Source organism: Branchiostoma floridae, chromosome 1, assembly GCF_000003815.2.
Source record: "Branchiostoma floridae strain S238N-H82 chromosome 1, Bfl_VNyyK, whole genome shotgun sequence".
Lineage (NCBI taxonomy): Eukaryota > Metazoa > Chordata > Leptocardii > Amphioxiformes > Branchiostomatidae > Branchiostoma > Branchiostoma floridae.
Window position 1 is genome coordinate 18592722 of NC_049979.1, and position 19912 is coordinate 18612633.

The window sequence follows — 19912 nt, forward strand, 5'->3', positions numbered from 1 at the left end:
ACTCATGATAGACTAGTAAGACAATGGTGGGACATTTAAATTGCCATCAAATCCAACTAGATGAAGAAACTATGAGTTTTGCTGTGGAAAGGCTTATGATGAAATGCACAACAGATGTGTGAAGAGATCTTCTCTGTTCCCTCCTGCAGGCTTTTCCAACCTGTCATTAAGTGACCAAATGAGCCTGCTGCAGAGTGGCTGGATGGAGATCCTGATCCTGGGGCTGGCCTTCCGCTCGCTGCACTACGACTCCCGCCTGGTGTTTGCAGAGGACTACATCATTGACGAGGAGCAGTCCCGCGCTGCAGGGCTGGAGGAGCTCAGCAGGTGACTACCCAGCTCAGATATACACTCTCGTACTGTAGTAAGAAATGTGCCCAGAGCCACACTGTTTCTACAGCTTTGCACACATAATTGGCAAAAAAAAAGATTTTTTGAAACCTAAGGTTAACAGGGAGTAACAGTTGCCATGCCAGTGCACTTCCTGACAGAATCACAGCATAAACTTAATGCTGTAGAGGACTGGTGGTACTGCAAAGGCATAGTCATGAATTCAGGAAAGTTTTAGATTTGGGGGAGAAGCCAGATTCCAAAATGCTGTGCTGTGGAGTGGTCTAATTAAAGCCTGATATTTAGCAATGTATTGATATGGAAGCATCTTGCAAGTGTCTGAAGAGAGGTAACAATGCCCTGCTCTGTACAGGCACATTCTGCGGCTGGTGGGGAGGCTGAAGGCCCTGGGAGTGGAGAAGGAGGAGTTTGTGGTGCTGAAGGCCATGGCACTCCTCAACTCAGGTCAGCACATGCCATTTCTTACTGTGACATGACCTAGATATTTGTATGCTACTGTATGTGATTTCTCAAACTACCAAGCAGTACAGACAAAATTGCATAGTAGAGGTTTGGATCCACAGCAGGAAGACTTTTCAGAATGAAAGGTGTACTGGCAATTTTTCCATATGAGGAAATGTTCATTGGGCTAACATAGCCTTTACATTGATTGGGTCTTCTAAATAACTGAAAGGATTTCTCTGACCCATTTTCCCCCTAAATTACGTAAGAACCAAGTCATATGCCAAAAATATTATGCAGTTTTATTCAAGTCATCTAAAATTTCATAATCAACTGTTGAGTAAAAAGTATTGTGATGCAAACTCTTTGATGTTGAATTGAGGTTGCCAGCTTTGCGCCTACTGGGAAAAGCTGGTCACTTAAATTTCAGTGCAGTGTGAACCAAGGTTTGATTCCACTCTATGCATTTATTTCTGCTTGTTGTGGCACATCAAGCCATCCACCAGTATCTTGTTTTTCCATGAGGAAGAAAATTGTTAGGTACAAGGTTTTAAGTTATAGAACTTTGAAATCCCAAACAGGAAATTGAAGTGCTAAATTTTATTGATCCAAGACTCTGATACCAACAACACGGTCCTAAACTTCACATTTCTCCAGTCAGACTCAGAGAGAGTCTGGACTGATGTATGACAAGAAGAGTGTTGGCTGAACCCTGCCATGATGAGTTTGCCGAAGGTGCCGCGGGGTGTCCGATCTGGGTCACGAGATCAAGGCACGGCATTGTTGTTGCCATTAGTGGGCCCTGCACAGAGCATGATAAGGTGATGTTAGGCCATGTAGGGCTTGGACAGTTTCCATGGAATCTAAGAAATGTATTTTGGGCATTACTCATACTCTTGTAATCGTAAGGAAAAGGATTCTCTGACTGAAAGGGAGGCTTTGCTTCCAGCTACCGATTGAAATTTCCCAGGTTCTCGTTGTCTCTGTGCAAGTGATCTGAAGCGGAATACTTGCTGTCTCCCACCTGTAAGGCCACGTGCACAAAGATGGAAGGAATCCATTTATTTTCCATGGCCTTTTCCCCATTGAAAATGGCTGGGCTGATCTAGAGGAACCCTGTGTTTAATGAAGATGCCCTGACGTGCCCAAGTCACACCTCCTTGTTGGGAGTTCAAGGCACAGCATTGTTATCACCATTGATTTTCTGGCTGCAGAGTTGATGGATAGGGAGGGTTGAAGGGTCGTGGGCTTGATAGCATTACCTGAAGTGCATTATAGCCTAACCCTGCACTACAGACAAGTTCCTGCTCTATTCCTATCATAAATCACTACCAAGAAAGACCGCAGGAGGCTTTGCTTGCTGGTGATGCAATTTCCCACCACAAAAACCACATAGTATCTTTATTACCAGTTGCAGTGCTCTTTATCATCCCCTATACTTTCCCCTGCGGGCTGTCAAAATCATCCGTTCTATGCAATCTGTTGATTTTGAAATTGGTGGCTCAAAATTATATGTCATCAATCTTCTGGCAGGATTCCTTGAAACCCATGTAATTTTCTCTACCTGCACCATATTCAATATCTATTAGCCGCTGCAGAATGCTCCTTCCATCTACCATATCTTGCCTTGGGTTCCCAAGATGTATTATCTTTGCCACTCTGCAAGTTATAAATTGTTGTCCAAGTGAGATCTGATGATATCTGTCCATATTAGGTTACAGCTGCCTCTAAGAGCTCAGAAATTAAATCAATATGAGAGCAGCCCGTTTTACTTTCCTGTCAATACGGTGTCCAACAAGGTAACCAGAAATGACATGTTAAGTCGGAAGTGCACTTTCTGATCATGTTGGTGGATAGATATATCTTGTTTGTGCGCTGCTTTCTGTCTGGTTTGATAGCTGTTAATACTCAATCCTCACCAATGCTGACTACGGAAGGTGTTATTTTCTGAGCTAGAGCTTTTCTTGTGAAAACACAGAGAGACAAAACCCCTGATGATATTGGTTATTGGACAATCAGAACTTTGTCTGCTATGATGGATGGGAGGGGCTACCCTGCAACATTCAGCCATCCATTTCCCTGTAGCTAAAATCTACAGATCAAATTCAGTTGGCAACTTTGTGAAACATGTAGAAAGGTTTGAACATAACCTTGATTTTTGTAAGTTTTTCAAAAGGGCCAGTTTCCTCCACTCGTGCCTGATCATATTCTTGTGGTCTAACCATGTTGTGAGCACAGAAGCTATCATTGTTGAGGCTGCAGTACCTGCTGTTGTTATCAGGAGGTACTGCCATCTGTGTCAGTGCTGCTCCCTATGATCCATACCTGGTACTCCAGCAAGTCACCAAAACACCTTCCAGCCAATCTGGACACTGGAAAGTGTTGGGAGAGTGCTTGCACTGGGATAACTTTCTGTTGGCTGTCCACATACATCAATTATGACAGGTTGCAGACAAAAACGAGAAGATGGCTCAGCGTGCTAGATAAAAAGAAGAGATAAAGAGGAAGAAACGGGCAATTTTATGAAGTGACATACATTCAACTGTCTGGAGTGAGATGATACAGATGGAAAGCCACTTTGTCTCTGGAGCTGAAAGTGGTCATAAATTTTCCCTTTTTGTGGAAAGTGCAGGGTAGCACGTGCTGGATTAAAAACTACTTCTTTCATCCTGCTATGAGTTGTTAAGAGGACTTGTGGTTTTAGGCTACTTTTGATGGAACTGAGTGTCAGAAATAACAATGCCTTTATGCAATATTAATCAAATAATTCTTTTGAACTGAGAATGTCAGGACCTTTTCTATTCCTTGTTACCCCTTTGGCCTAAACTGGTAGCCACCATAAGACTGCAGTTGTGTGATATAAGCCCAAAGGCACATAATGCCACTAGTCTTCTTGGTTAGTCTGGAGAGACTCCTCATGAGTTGGCAGGTGCAGATACATGTACAGTCTGACTTGCAACAAGTCTGTCTCCTTGGAAGGCAATGATTGCACAAGAGATGACCTCAACACTTTAATAACATAATTTGTAACCAGAGAACATACAAAGTTCTAAAATGACAACCACCATTCCTGGAAAAACATTGTGTGTCATTCCATGAATGGGTCTGTGCTGGCAATTATGCCATGCAAATGTATGGCATTACATGTGATCTTTTAGGGTGGATGTTTGAACTTGATAATGATCTCTGTTTTACCAGTGTATTCCTGGGTCATTTTAACTTTATCACTACTGCATTATTGTATAATAATGAGAAGTTGTTGTGTTCCAGACTCTGTGTATGTTGAGGACCATGAGGCAGTGCAGAAGTTACAGGATGTCCTCCATGATGCTCTCCAGGACCACGACCTGAATGCCCATCCTTCTGACTCCCGCCGCATCGGTAAGATCCTCATGATGCTGCCGCTACTCAGGGAAGTCGCCACCAAAGCCGTGCAACACTTCTACACCATCAAGATGGAAGGCCAGGTCCCCATGCACAAGCTGTTCCTAGAAATGCTTGATGCCAAGATATCAGAAGTTGTGTGTAAAAAGATGTACTAGTTTAACTGCATAGGGACATAGGGACCCATCCTTGAACTTTAACCCTTTCAGGCAGCATAAGAATTGATTCTTGTCTTTGAGTAGGGAAAGGTTTTAGAATCACTCAAGCATGATCTGATCTAAGACATTTTTTGTTTGTTTTAGCTTGACAATATTCTTCTCTATATTCTGATCAAGGTTTAAGTGAATAATACCTCTCAATTGATCTTAATTGAAACTGAAAAACAAAGAGAAGTTCTCAATCTTGGTGTACATCTTTGCTCCCTCCCAACATTTAATGTGGCATGCATGAGTTGACCATGAGTGGGAAAAGTTTGAAGATGGGTCATACTAGTTAACCCTGATTGAAGCAAGTTCTGCCTGGATTCTGGACAGAGGTAGGGTAAGATTTGTGTCCCAACCCTAAAGCTTCTTGGCTCAACCTCCTAGCAGTAGCCATTCTTGCAGAGTTGAGATGTTTATATTGTGTTTCTGCAAGAGTGAAGCTGGAACTATGCAGGAATAGACATTTTACTTACAGCTGAAACATTTTAGAAAGACATATTGCATTAACCCTTACCCAGGAGATACTGTACTGCCGAGAATCCATGTTTTTCATAAGTGTTTATAATTTGTAAAGATCTGCTGATTGAATGACTATGTTATTTATACTTGAACTGCTTGTGTTGTACATGGTGCTTGTAGAGAATGTAATTATTTCCTTGATGTCCGTGTATGGAGAGTTTTAAGAGTGATTTAATGTACAGAATTCACTAAATCAGTATCAGTAGAGTATGAATTTGAAGCTAGAAATTGGCTTTCTTTGCAGTTTATATGTTTGGTAATACTCTGCACGATTATGATTTTTTTTCTTCATCATTGGTAATGCTGTATTGAACTGAAGCTTGTACATAGCCAGCTGTGTCACAAAGCAAGATTTTGATATTGTTTTCTGTATGTGAAAGTAGTGGGTTTGTGCCAATGTTATATGCTGGAAGATGATGTATACTTTGTTATTATATTATTTATAAAAGAACAGATTTATATTTGTTGTTGTTGTTGTTGTTGTTGAACTCCACATGTTGGTACTGTAGCTATGCATGATGTTGTGACAATGGTTCTGTACATACCAGGTCGCAACATTCATTACACAAAAAGAATGTTTTTCCCAAGAAAATTTTTTTCCTCTGATCAGAAAGAATGTTTTTATGACAAACTCAGTAAGGAAGTTTCCCCAGTTTCAGACACTACAAATGTCTTCTGAATTATGTTGCAAGGCTTTGTGACTTAGTCCCACTGAAAAAGCAGAGAGTCAGACAGATCTAAAGAAGAACACAGTCAACCTTTCTGAACCATTGATACATCAGTCCCACCTCATTTATAGACATGTAGGTCAGATGTACAGCAAATGCATCCAGTCCGTGTACCAAATGAAACTATGAACACAACTAGAAAACCCTCTTATAATCCATTGAAACAGTGAAATATCTAAATTTATAGATTTCTTCAAATCAGAGTTCCTTCAGATCAGATGAAACAAATGCAGTCTATGTTCTGATGTTGAATTGTTTGTATTCAAGTATCATTTAGGGTAAGAGAGACTCGCTCCCATGACAAACCTGTCCATGTTTTGTGGATAGCTCAATTTTGTAGTAGAACCACTGACTAGTGGTAGATCATGTTGGATATAACCCTGTAGTAAGTACAACTTCTGTGGCGGTAGCTGTTCTAGTTGTGTGTTGGACCTGTGGTTCTTACTTGTTACATATCATGTTCCCAGTATTACGTAGGAAAAAGCCATTGTATACCTTTACCTATATCCCTGGAAAGCTGTGAACTTAGTTGACATACTATTACCATTGGTAAGCACCAAGCCAAACCAATGTTCAAAATATGGCTATGTTGCAGATGTAGCACCCAGGTTCTGTGGGTGGATGTGTCCAAAATGGAAAAAAGATGTCTGTCCAACTTTGTCCAGTTTTGTGAAGCAGCAATCCTGCCAGAGGACTACTTGGGTGCCCCACAGTCAAAGGGTGTTTTACTGGGACTTTTAATCAAGGTAGATGAGAGTTTATTTTGAGAATGTTAGCAAAGAAATTGTATTGGGAACACGTCGGGCCCCTCAGCTCCGATTCTGCTGGGAATGCTGCTGTAAAAAGTATCTGATTCACTAGACGTCAGTCCCATTGTTCCAATGTGTAGAGTTTTGTTGGCTGTCTATTTCTGTATTAGACACAGGTTGATGGTTGTGGAGATCTTCACTGTTAGGTGGAAAACAGCCCTTGTGTTCACCAGCACTTGGATTGATTTTCATTTCTATTGCAGAAGGTCCTTTATGCTGTGTACATAGGCGCAGCACTAGATGTTTTATCAATAAAGGTGTCTATGGATTTATCCCGCTCAATGTGTCTGTTTTTGTACGGTTGATTAGAGAGGAGAAAAGGGGAGATAAACGTGTTAAAAATCATGTGATGAACGGAATGTTACATGGCAGAATAGTTTTTGGGTACATATAAAACCCATGTACAAGTCTCCTGCACAGTGTCTATGTCCTGGACAGTCTGTGCGCTGATGGATACATCAAATTGACACAGTATGGTAGACAATGGAAGCAGGAACTTCAGGCCGTGTAAGTTTGGAAAACACAGATGAATATAAGTTTAGAAACACTGATTGTCATTTAGCATTGTGAGAAAACAACTACATTATATAGACAGTACATCTCATATGCTAAGGTGTTGGAAAAAACCCTCTTTTACACTTTTAAAGAAAGAATAAAAGCACCTAACCAAAAAAAACATATCCTCTAAATACAGTTCTGGTGCTTGTCACCCAAGGCACTACATGTTGACAAGCACCAACCTTTGACTTCCATCTATTCCATCTCGATGGTTAATTTTTTTGGCAAATAACATCACGGCGTACAGATGTGAAAAGAAATATATATTAATGTTATATTATATGGACTTGATGAAACGACCTTGTAATGATAACGTCGTATTCTATGTACATTGGACCAAGTCGTTGAAATAGACTTTTTGGGGTAGTACTTCATCATTTTAGCGATTACGAGCTCAAAATATGTAAGAAATGATGTGTGTGTGTTCTCGTGTGTGAGTTCATATATGTGTGTGTTTATCATACATGTCTGGTCGAGCTTCTACGAACTTCCCATTAACGTGTAATGTTTCCTGGCCTGCCCATCGTGTCTGAGAAACTTCCTAAAGGCCGCAAACCCAGGTGTGATGGGATGGCTGGTCAGCACGCGCTGTGATATGGATGGATGATCATAGGAGGCGTTGTTGAATAATAGCCAGGTGCATGTATCTAAGATCACTAGTAAGAATGTCTTTGCTATGTCTTAAACTTTGAATGTCTTTCATTTTCTTAAGCTGACTCGATAAAAGTCTATGAAAGAAATAAAATGACATCACCCTCCTTACGAAACAAATAAGTAACGTTATGTAATCAGGTGTGTTTCAGAGAAATTCTGCATGCTCCTACGTTCTAACTAAAATGGCATATAAACAACTGACTCGATAAAACAGTTTCAATTCGTGAGGACAACGTGATGTGTCAACAGCAACTGTCAATCCACAAACAAACAGACATTTTCCGTTGCCATTCAGACACCCTGTCATGTTCTGCTTTATAGGGAAAAATGCGTTTCCCGTAACCCAGCCGCGCCTACCAGAAACTGCCGACCGTAGCCTGATAGCAAGGAATATCAAATTTTCCATCTGCCGTGCTGGTGACGAAATTCAAAATAGACTTCCTTCCTTTGACTTAACACTCTGTTAACGGATTGTGCAATCAAAAAGTCGATGTAAGATCATAATTATTTGTTCAGTATACTTGTGCCTGTACAATGTACAAACGTACGTATAGTTGCAATATGGTGTCAAAATTACCTGTGCCTGACGTATTACATTGTTACAAGTTTTACATTGCTGAACTGCGTCACTTCGGCCGAAATCTAAAATAGAAAAGAAAATTTTATAATACATAAAATATATAAAAAATATTTTTTCAGGACCGTAACCGGAAACACGACATTTTAGGTCTTACCACCATTCATTCACAAGGACAAACTATAAATTTAACAAACTTTTACACATACTTAGGAGTAAACATCACACCATCAGAATCATGCCATCGTGCCAGCTTAGACAACTTAGAGTGAAAGCTATGCGAGCATCCGTTAAACTTAAATCATTGCTGGCATCAAATCATAATCCCTCAATAGCTCTCGCCCTAGTTTTATTCAATAGCCTAGTCAAGCCGATCTAACGGGAAAACACTTGGAACAAACGCTCAAAGCAAAGAAGTAATTCTAAAAGGAATAAAGGAATATCCGAATGAAAGTGTTAGAGATACAGTCTCAAACATCATTTCCCCAATATATATATATATATATATATACTTAAGGCTACCCGTGTTGGTAAGAAATCTGATACATCATCTACCCGTCCTGTTCTTCTTCGATTTAACAAGTATACTGATAAAATTAACATTATATATCAATCAGATGCTCTGAGAAATAAGAACGTAACGCTAGAGCAACCAAATATTTGTTACAAGATTCCCGATCAAGAACATGTACTGCTTAACTACTGTAAGATATTGAATAGTGTTCCTAGAAGTTCTGTCAATGATGTTGTATTGGGCGAGCTAGGTATGTTTCCACTGTAAATAGACACACAGACACAACTATTTAAATATTGGCTTAGATTACACAATATGTCTGGTGATAGAATTGTTAAAAAAGCATACGACACTGCTGTTATACAAGGACATGAATGGATTACACATGTACAAGATATACTACCCAGGCATGGTTTCCAAAATATTTGGTCGATGTCGATTTATGTCGATGTCAAATATTTTGGAAACATGTTCACGCTTAAGGGACACATTTCTTTCGAACTGGAGACAAAAGATAAGATACTTTAGTAAACTGGCAACATATTCAAAAATCAAGACAACCTTCGCTCTAGAAAACTACCTTTTACTAATTAAAAACAGATCATTCACTAATAGCATAACAAAACTAATGATTGGAGCACATTGTTTAGAAATTGAAAAGGGTCGTCACAAAAATGTACCAGCTGAAAAGGGAATGTGTTCCATCTGCAAAGACAGTATCATTTTCTGATGATATGCCCTTGTTATAATGAAGAAAGGAAAAAGTTATTGACCATATGTAACAACAGAACAACATTACTTAAAACAATCAGAGAAATATTCAATGTACTTCTATCATGTCCCGACTCCATATCTGCCCACCTAGGCCAATATATATGTAATGCTATGCAAAAGAGAAGTAAAATACACTATGCCGCCATGTTTTCTGTTATGTTAGATTATTAAACTGTTGTATACTGTTGTAGATAGTTTATAGTTGTTAAAAATACATGTTACTTGCCATACATTGTACCAGTTGCAATCGTTGTGCAATAAACTTGACTTGACCGTATGTGTAGACCTGTCCTTGGTGCTGAAAATGCTTTTGTTAGAATATATTTCCCTCCGTTTTTGAAATTAAATTCCAGCGATACCTTATGGCTTTGTAATGCTGGTTACCCACCATATTTCTTATCAAGTGCAGCAGTATTATGTGAGATATTTCGGTGACATTGTGCAGATGACTAACTTTTGTGTTACTATTCAACGTTCTATCAATATACATGAGATAACGCACTGAAACAGAAGCATGGTTCTGCCACGTGCGGCCTTGTTTTCTTGTGGAAGCTAACCTTTTCAGCGGTAGCTGCAGATGCTCCTGCACGACCGACTCACGTGTACTCTCTACTTACAAACATCAGCCTTGTCTTTTTACGTGTTGAAATTGCTTACTTAAAGGGCCAGTGCTGAAAAAAACAAAACAAAGAAAAACACCATCTTGATAATGCCAAGCTATTACTGGCGTGCACTGTGATGTTTGTGTAGTCTGGAAATTCGCAGCAATTGCCACTTAATGCCATAAATGACACACGATCCACCCTGATGCGTCAGCTTTCTAATAGTTATGCTGAACATGATTTTACTCTTCACATGTACATGAAAGGTGGAGCGCCATACATTTTGGGGGAAAGAAACAACACCAAATCATACTATAGTCCCTTCCTGTTTGGGTCAACAGCTTAGGACACGTTGAATCTGAAGGCTACACAGGAAGTAGCGTGTTTCGTGGTTTCCGTCTGTGAATTCTGGAGTGTAAAGATTGTGTACCCGGTAGAAAGCCATACAATCCATCGTGATGTATTATGTTGCCAACAGCTAAGAAAGGGAGTTCGAAGTAAGGAAAGTCCTAAAAGGAACATTACTTTTCACAGGCAATTAAAAAACGGTGACGTCATCGGCATATGCCACATTTTGAATAAAAACTGTAAATTCTTGCAGTCTGACCCAAGCTAACTACATTCTACCCCGGATTATCTTCTACTCCTAAGGAAAACATCAACCTTACTTATCTGTTGAACAGACGCCAAGCTAAAATATATGATTTGTAGCCATTTCTATAAACAGCTAGCTTAGCTCACGTTGCGTCCACACAGAAGGCGTACTTTCCGCTGGACATGTGTGGACACGTGTGATCATCATCATCAAAGAAGTAATGAAGCCAGGTTGGCTTTGTTCTAGTTGTAAGCAAAGTACAGGTCAACATCGAATTGGGTGAGGCTGGCACATCTTTTTTCGCCAGTGCACATGTGCATAATATTTGCAACATCAACTTCGAACACGTGGCAAGAATGTTGACCTTATGATCTATTTCTGCACTGCCCTGCCCTCTGACAGCATCACAGAGCTTGGTGTAGACATGAATATGCAAGCCTGATGTTCATGCGACGCCGAATCCTCCACAACGTGCCCTGACGTCGCCCTCCATGCCGCATCGCACACGAGCTGAGCAACGTGATAAGCGCCACTCTCACAATAGCTGGTCAAGACGTTATCTTGGAGTGAAAATCTTGTTTTCGAAATGTTTCTGCTGCTTTCTTCTTTCTTGATTTTTTTTCAAATTCAATTTTGGAACAATTCATTTTTGACATTCTCTATATGTTATCATCCTTAGTGTGTGAAATGGGTGGAGTGAAAATTGCTGAATTCGCTCATATATAAATACCAGTTTTTACTACGTAAAGAACTTTTCAGAAATCACAGGCCTAAATTTGAGTTGATTCTCTGCAAGATGGTACATCAAGGAGGTTGAAAGAGCCCCCTTCTTACGTAAAAATGGACTGTTCCAAAATTGAAAAAAAATCATCCCACGAGAGAATGTCCATTTAAGGTCTTGACTCGAACTACGGTACGTTCGTACTAGTACTGTACCGAACACTTTTATTTCGTGCCCCTTTAACCTCCTTGGGTACATCAAATACGGGCGGAAAGGGACACTGGAAGTCGAAATGGCCCTCTTATACGTCGTGCATGATCTGCGTGGAGGGTGGCTGTGCAGGTGGCTTTTGTGTTGTGATCTATATACAGTCAAAACTGTATTAGCGGCCACCTTTGCAAAGCGGCCGTCTGGCCATTATGGCCACTTTTTGCTGGTCCCTTGGATTTTTCCCATTAACCTAAGCATTAAAAAATAGTCTATAGCGGTCACCTCTTCAACGCGGCCACGGCCACACGATTTCCGGTCCCAAAGACACAGAAACACTACCTATTTCGAACATACAGCGGCCACACTGCGCTGGGTTTAAAATCGTACTACGATTCGCTAGGCTTTTCAGTTCACAACCGGGTCATTTTGGCGGCAGCGGAAGGCACGCGTACCTTGAATGTTAGAGTGCAAGCCTTTGTTGGGGAATTTAATAAGATTTCGCGAGGCAATATCAATCCTTTTCGGTGCATGTCATTTTAGCAGGGTCAGTTGAATTTTCAGACGATCAAGATGTTACTTGGCGAGAAATCGCCAAAAAATTGCCCAGTTTGTGTTGAGTTTAAACGGCGGCGAGAATATAAAGAAGCTTCTAGAAATGTCGGTGTGCGGTAATTTGTTGCGAATAACGTCGACCTTTCCATAAATGTACAAACGTCGGTTCAGCATTATGAACATCAAAGAAAATTTAGTCAACAACTAGGGCATGGACATTCATGGAAACTGTTTAGATTTTTATTCTGATTTTACCTGTAGTGTCATATTTAATGCAGTAACATAACAAACATGGCCTGTGCAATGTTTTTTTTGTGTGATTAGTGTGTACTGAAATCATATGTAACTTATTGCTTGTGGTCCATTGATCAGCATTTTATCTATATAGGTGGCCACCACTCTATAGGCCACCTTTGGCCAGTCCCTTGACTGGTCGCTATAGACAGATTTACCTGTAAGTCCAATGTGATGTCTCTCTATGGTATCATCCTTAGTATGTTTGATTTCATGCCATTGGAGTAAACGCTGTGTCTGAATGCTTGGACCAGATATGTTGAAGAAAACAGGTCAATGGCCTTACCTGCCATTTTGTGACAACCCAAGGCGGTTGCGAGCTGTCATGAACATCGAGTTAATATTATGCGCATTATCCGACACGTGTGCGCCCACGTCTGCCCTTTCCCGGTCGCGTGTTGCATGTCGACTAGCCTAACAAAAACGAGGCATTGTAATGGTACATTGTACTTACGATATGTATATTACAGGAAAATGAAATTCTGAACGACTAGACTTGATATTTAACGTAACTTTGTGAATGCCACATGCTGGATATCTTTATTGTAACCCGCAGGGGTCAATGCGCTATTCCATCTTATCGTTTTATACTGTTTACACTCTCTCAAAGGTACGATAGAGGTCCACTTTGAGCAAACGTTGCCTTTTCCTCAGGCGGGCATCTTACTAGACTGCACCAGTTGGAAAAAGGCATTGGCGTTAAGTGGCGCTAATCAGTGAGAATCAGAGCCAATATGCTGGTTGGATATTTTTTCAGGTTAAAAAATACTTAGTATAACAATTGGCAATGGGCAAATTGGCGACAAATGGCGCAAAACGGCAAACATCATTCATCACTGCAAATGTCTTTTTGATTGAAAAATTATCATCATTTTACATCGGCTTTTAAATCATTGGCAAGACTGCGATTTGTAATTAAGTTGCATTGTATAAAAACTGAGATTTGCAGGCACAGTTTGGATAAGCTGCTCACGTCAATGTGAAGTTGCGAATTGGGCGCAATTTCCCAGCGCAATATTGTGCAGTCCAGTGAATTACTTTCTCTCCAAGAAGAAGTTTGGCTCAGGTTGTTTTTGTGGCATTTCATAGGCCTTTCTACTGGTGCTCTATTTTGGCTGCCAGACATAAAGAAAATGGGTACAAAATAGACAGCCCGATAAAAATGCAACCCCCAAAAACACGTCATAAACAGCTGGAGCGAAACATCTGCTAGGAGAGTATTTCGAGAGTATTCTTAATAAACATGCCCTGCCTGGCGGCGAATGGTTACAAAAACACATGTACATGTATGTCGCATGGCTGCTGTTAGCACCTGCGTCAATTTACAAGCTGCACTCCCCAAAGGGCTTACCTGAGCAAAATCTTGCTGTCAAAAAAAGGAATTTGATAATCTTGCTTTATCAAGAGATTGATCTTTTCATTATATTTTCATAGTCGTTAATGATGATGATCTGTAACATTCATCTGAAGTAGTCAAGTCACAACCAACAGCAGCAAGCCTTTGACCTAAATATTCATGCCACCTTCTCGTGCCGTACATATGTTCAACACTATTTGCCCACGTGCACGTATAAGCACTCAGTATTATTTGCTTACCTTTGCCCTTTCGTCCACTATATAAACTCACACTAGGCGAGATCTCCATTGGTGCAGGAAACTATCAGCGGTAAAACTATATGATCAGTAAAACTCAAATGCACTCAACGAACTGAAGACCTACTGGTATTACTTGCCCGGGAACAAAGACCTACTGGTATTACCTGCCCGGTCAACGGTTGTTGGTTATGTAGCCGTCGCTCAACAACATAATCTATTAGCCTGCGAAAACTTTCGCTAGTACTAGTAATACGACCGTGTTCTCTCGATCATTGCACAATTCGCGGCGACTTTAAGGAGTCGGTCAATGCTTGCTGGTCGCCGGAACCAAAGGCACTTCTAGGGCCCAGATTCGTTATATCCCTATATGAGCTTCAGCCGTACTTCTTGATCGCTGGAAGGTCGCAATCGACCGATTTAAAGATCGACAGAGGGTCGCGCGTATTTTTCATCTTAAAACGGTCCCTGTCACGTTTAGGACCTCTTACACGCGGCGGATAAGCTCCTTGCAAAAAGGCAATAGTTTGATGAATTTCATTATACTAGTTGTGGGAGTTGTTTTAAGAAAAAAAAAGATCATACATAGAAAAAAGAATTGTGTAATAAACCTAGATGTTAATCGTTATTGCCGAAATTGATGTCTTATAACGTTAACAAAGGCGCAACTGCAAAAAACAAACTCGAAATATACAGGCTACTTACATACAATGTACTACATACAATTACAAATGTACAGAACAGAACTACTATCGTTAAGCCAAAAGTTATTTGACACATACAACTTGCGAATGAAATTAGGAAGACCGTCCACATTACCGTACCCCTCTAGAGTAAACAATCTGTCAATATCAATTTTGCACATTATAAAAAGGTAGCCCGGAATGAAGCGAACATTACAGTAACGTAATGCTTTATTCGGTAAGGAATCTCGCACGCGCAGGTGACAAAAGTACACCCGAATTTCGTCCTTATTACAAGGCTTGACATACAGATACTTTGTACCATGAGAGTAAATGACAGAAATATCCAACAATAGTTTAGTAATATAACGTTCTAGAAAGTAAATCCCCTCACTTAAGATAGATGAATAGTACATGTAACGTTACATGATAAAACGTAAGATTGTTCATATGTTATGATAAATCGACAATAGTATATATAAACCTACACTGCCAAGCAGAAGTATCAGAGTTATATGCTAGCTAGACGAAGATAGTTTTCAAGAACTTTACTAACATGTGTATGTTACAAATACACTTTGTCGTGAACTGTATGTTGCTCAGATGGGCAAAATTGTGCATTAATGGTTTGGATTTTTTCATAAGTTTGACACCTGTGCCATGCATTCTGCCTACACAGTGTAAAGTATGCAACAGCAGCGTTAAATCGACCCCTTCAGATTATATGTGATGAATAAATAAATAAAAAAAATTGCGTATAAATCTTCCTCACCATCAACATGTGCCATCAGATTAATTTCTACATTGTTTCTTCAACGGCAACAACAGTATGCGTATCAGCAACAACAAAGTAAGCTGAGGAATAATGTTTATCATTTTGTTACAAACATAATCAAACAAATAGGCCAATGCTGTGAAAAGTAAATAATAATAATGATATCGGGTGTATTTTGCAGCCAGCAGGTAGCCAAAGTGTGGGTAATGAGGCTGTTTAACGTGGTCGAGGCACCTCCTCGAGTAAAGGGGGAACCTGTGCCACAACGTGGTCAACCAACTCAACTGTTAGATTAAAGAACAGTAGCCACTCCAAGACTACCTATTTTTATTGTATGTACCAATAGTACTATTATTCAAAAAGTCTGTGCGTTTAAAAGTAATAGGGCGAAGAGGGCCCAATATTGAACACGTGAACAGCCCGCACGTGCCACCTAGCCACACGTGTCTACTTCAGGTATGTGACCCCAAACAACACAAGATCAGTTAATAGGTAGCCCCGCCCATTTGACCCTGTTTCGACCTTCTCACACGGGATGGGGGCCATTGGGGCGGAACGTCTCCCGTTGCCTTATGTTATCAAATGAACTGAACTACTAAATTTTAGGGAACGACTTGGTTAATCTGACCTAGTAAATTACAAAATCAGGCAATGTCAATAATCTGAATAGGTTGTTGTTAATAAATATTTAATAATATTTGATTATGCAAGTTAGTATTGTCTTTTAACTCAAGAAATATCATAAATATAATGCTTCTTAGGTTCATCACCTCCCCATATGTGGGGCGAATGAGCCCTTCCCCGTCCAAAGACTGTTGACCGGGTCACGCATGTTTACACCTGTCGTCGCCAGCTGGGTGAGGTCATCCCAGTGCTGTTATTTTCCACAACACAGACGTGCCTCACATGGCAGCTCCACGTGCTGCTGCCGGCCCGGCCGCATCACACACCGCATAGTACAGCCCGCACAAAGTAGTCTGTCCTAAAATCCCTCACATTTCTGGGTAAAGGAGACATTGTACTAAACCGTACATTTTGTTCTATATAAAATATTATTTAAATCGACTTTTAGTTCAAGTACTCGCGAAATCTGAAGGTTTTCGTGATGCGGAGTGATTTGTGACGATTACATAGATTACGTAAATCGCCACACATGTCTGTGCGTGTGACAGACCTTGGCTTCAGCACAAAACACGCTTGCTGGCCCGAGCAATACGTCTTTTTGCAGCACTCACGGCGAAGCGAAGAAGATCGAGTTTTTGCAGGTGAATACCTTTGTATGATTCTAATAATTTCTGTTTATCTTTGGTGGGATGTATTGCTTCCTATTACTTGTATTATTTTTTTGTGATTTTATCTGGACTTATCATATCTGCATACCTCCCGGTCTCCCTATGCATTCATTAAAACTCTGCTTTGGTATGATGTAAATAAGCGACTTAGGCGTGTAATACGACTGTGATATGTGTAGAATCTTGATGGTCTAAGTTTCCCTCCCTCAAAATTTTGGTAAAAAAGATGGGGTGAAATTGATACGGCATTTTTGGGGGTGCCATTTAGGTCGACGTGACCCTGTATGGACATGCAAATTTTTAGGCCCATTGAGAGGTCCCAAGGGTTCCCAAACCCCCCTGGAAAAGAAAACATTCTATCTTTTACTTTATTTGACCCAATCAAGTGTAATATTTGGTTTTCTATACTCAATACGAAGCTTTCTGTACGACAGGCGCTAACCACCTCACGCTCGCCTACACGTGCACCGTACATAAATAATAAGGTGAAACCAGGGTAAGGTTGTTTAATTATTCATGAGATCGCCTCACGTTCTCAAGCTCTTGACTTGTGTTGTCGACGTCGTTTATCTCCGTATGTCTTCGTCTTTGCGTCCCGTAATTTTTGCAACAGTTCAGTTGTTATTGTGTACATTTCGTTGCGTATTAAAAATGCGAAAGCGGCAGTCTTTCCCCGTACAGTAAGAGGATATAACGTTACACAGTCGCAAATTATGAATAACGTGTCACCGACAGGGTGCGACACCTGTTGTTTCTGATGCCCATCTGGGATGTCTTTTTTGGGGGCGCGATAGGCTAAAAAAAACCCTACTCTACCAAGGAGCTTGACTCTACTCAGACCTTATCCTGAATACTTGCTAGCTAGTGATATACAATGTCAAGTGCCTGGTAAATCTTGTATGCCTCAGTTTGGTGGGAAAATGGTCATGCATTATATGTGTTGTAAGTTTTACTCATTTCATCTAAAATTATATGTTAGTCACATTAGTTCTAAATTGTTAAAACAATTGATAATAACATTTTGAAAATGTTTGAACTTGTATATTGGAAACACTTTGAAAGTAACTGCACAAATTTCCCTTAGGCCACAGCAAGTTAAAGTTTTATGGATGACATCCTCTGCAGACCGCAAAAATAGTGTGTTTAATAGGGCGGAAAAAAAAGATGGGTGAAAAAAAAAAAATTTCAAAAATATGCACCGTTAAGTTGTGATGACCGTTGTATAAAGAATTAAAGGAACAAAACATGGTATCAGAGCCAACAAGGCATTCATTCCTGTATTTAAGACATTGTACTGGTATGGTAAGTGACACTAGTGTGGTAGACTGGCATCACCAACAAAGTTGGTAACCAGACTCATAGCTTCCATATTGGTGTCACTTTTACAACTATCCAATAAGTTTCACTTCTACAACTACAGTCCTGGGTACCTGGCAAGTGTCACTTCTACAAGTACAATTGTATTAGGCTACAACACAATATATTTGCTCATTTTGGTACTTATCGTCATGTTGACCATTCCTACAGAAGAAAAAAATTCTTTTTTTTTTTTTTTTAAATCAGGCGAAAATTAATGCGCATGCTGATGTCATCCATAAAATTTACATGCTTTGGCCTTATTTTCAAATATCTAATGTTATGTGAGTCTTTCACTGTTAAAACATATTTTAACAATTGTATCATTTTCCATATGGTAGACTTGGGTTATTGCCCCCCATAAAACCAGGTGCTATTGTCTACTTGTTCTAATCTTAATTGTTAACATATCAGTTTGATTGTTCCAAAGTTTTTGAAAATGTCAGAACAAAAGGCAGCAAACACCCATGCGTCATGCACATATTTTTTTCCAGTTGAGCTAAGTCTAATTTTCAATAAAGCAGGTACATGCCATTGGTATTTTCTTGATAACCATACACACACACACGCACACACACATACAGAGTCTACAGCTACATGATTGCCAGGTGTTGCCTCAGGGCTACGATCAGATCACTGCCGAGTCACTATACCTTATTTTATGCACATGTTACCCCAACTTTAGGGCATAGGGTCTGCATGTACTAACAGCTTTGTGTCTTGATGTTTCACTTTCAGTATCAATATGCCTCCTCCAAAGAGACCTAAGAATGGACCGACACGAGCAGAGCAGTTCTTGGACAAGCCCACAGATCCTCTGGAAGCCATCATAAGAAGGTCACTGTTGAGTGAACCAGGGCAGAAGCAAGAAAGTGACAAATGTCCAGGAAAAAGCCCTGGTGGGTCTTTAGCTGTGCCATTTTCAGTCCCACACGGACAGCCAATCATGTTGGCCTCTCACATGGGGATATCCAGAAGCCAGGGCCACCAGACAGGGACCAGAGGCATGGCACAGCAGCCTCGCCATGCAGGGGGCAGTGATGGTGTCCATAACGGCCACACCAGAAGTCATCAGGAACCACAACAGCTTTTGGTGGGCATGGTGTCACCCGTCATGATGCAGAATGGCTTCATGTACCATCCCTCATCTGTCAACATGGGGGAGAAAGGTATCCTGCACCAACAGAACATGCTCCAGCCCCATCCCATGGCCCATGGTGAAGGTGGCTCCAGACACAAGGGGGCTGGACAGTACTTCTCCTCCATCAACTATGTTCCGGGACCAAACGGATGGGCCATGGCCTATCCAGACATCCACATCATTCCCCCACAAGGCCAGACTCCCAGGATGACCACACCCACCAAGGCAGCACTGAAGCAGAGCCCCATGTCTCCTGTCATGTCTGTCCACGGGATGAGGCAGAATGGAAGAATCCAGAACGGGATGATGCAGCAGCACCATCACCCAGACATACTCACCCTGCACAATGGGGGAAGGTAAGCATAGCCCACAGTTGTTAGGATTGAAGTTGATTCCTGAGATAGCAATTCAGGAATATATTGTTGAGCAGCAGGTGTACGATAACTTGAAATTAGAACCTGCCACTTTAACATAAGTGTATCTATTAACAATGAATATAATTTTGAATTGCCCTACAAACATACAGAAAGAAATGACTGTAAGGCATTGGCCATTTTTTATTTATGGTTCATGTACTAGATATTTT

The 19912-nt window shown here is 40.6% G+C and overlaps 2 protein-coding genes across 14 annotated transcripts in view; both read left to right on the plus strand.

The window, feature by feature from the left end:
• Positions 1-6707, plus strand: part of LOC118426226 (estrogen-related receptor gamma-like) — a 57862-nt gene extending 51155 nt beyond the window's left edge. For all 13 annotated transcript variants that reach the window (XM_035835519.1, XM_035835570.1, XM_035835498.1 and 10 more), the window contains 3 exons: positions 150-327; positions 704-795; positions 4063-6707. In XM_035835519.1, coding sequence (XP_035691412.1) covers positions 150-327; positions 704-795; positions 4063-4334 — 542 coding nt within the window. In that variant the 3' untranslated portion in view covers positions 4335-6707. The remainder of the gene's footprint in view (positions 1-149; positions 328-703; positions 796-4062) is intronic.
• Positions 6708-16485: 9778 nt separating this feature from the next.
• Positions 16486-19912, plus strand: part of LOC118426196 (estrogen receptor beta-like) — a gene marked incomplete in the record, with an annotated part of 8052 nt that continues 4625 nt past the window's right edge. Inside the window, 2 exon segments of the mRNA XM_035835463.1 lie at positions 16486-16802; positions 18924-19682. Coding sequence (XP_035691356.1) covers positions 18931-19682 — 752 coding nt within the window.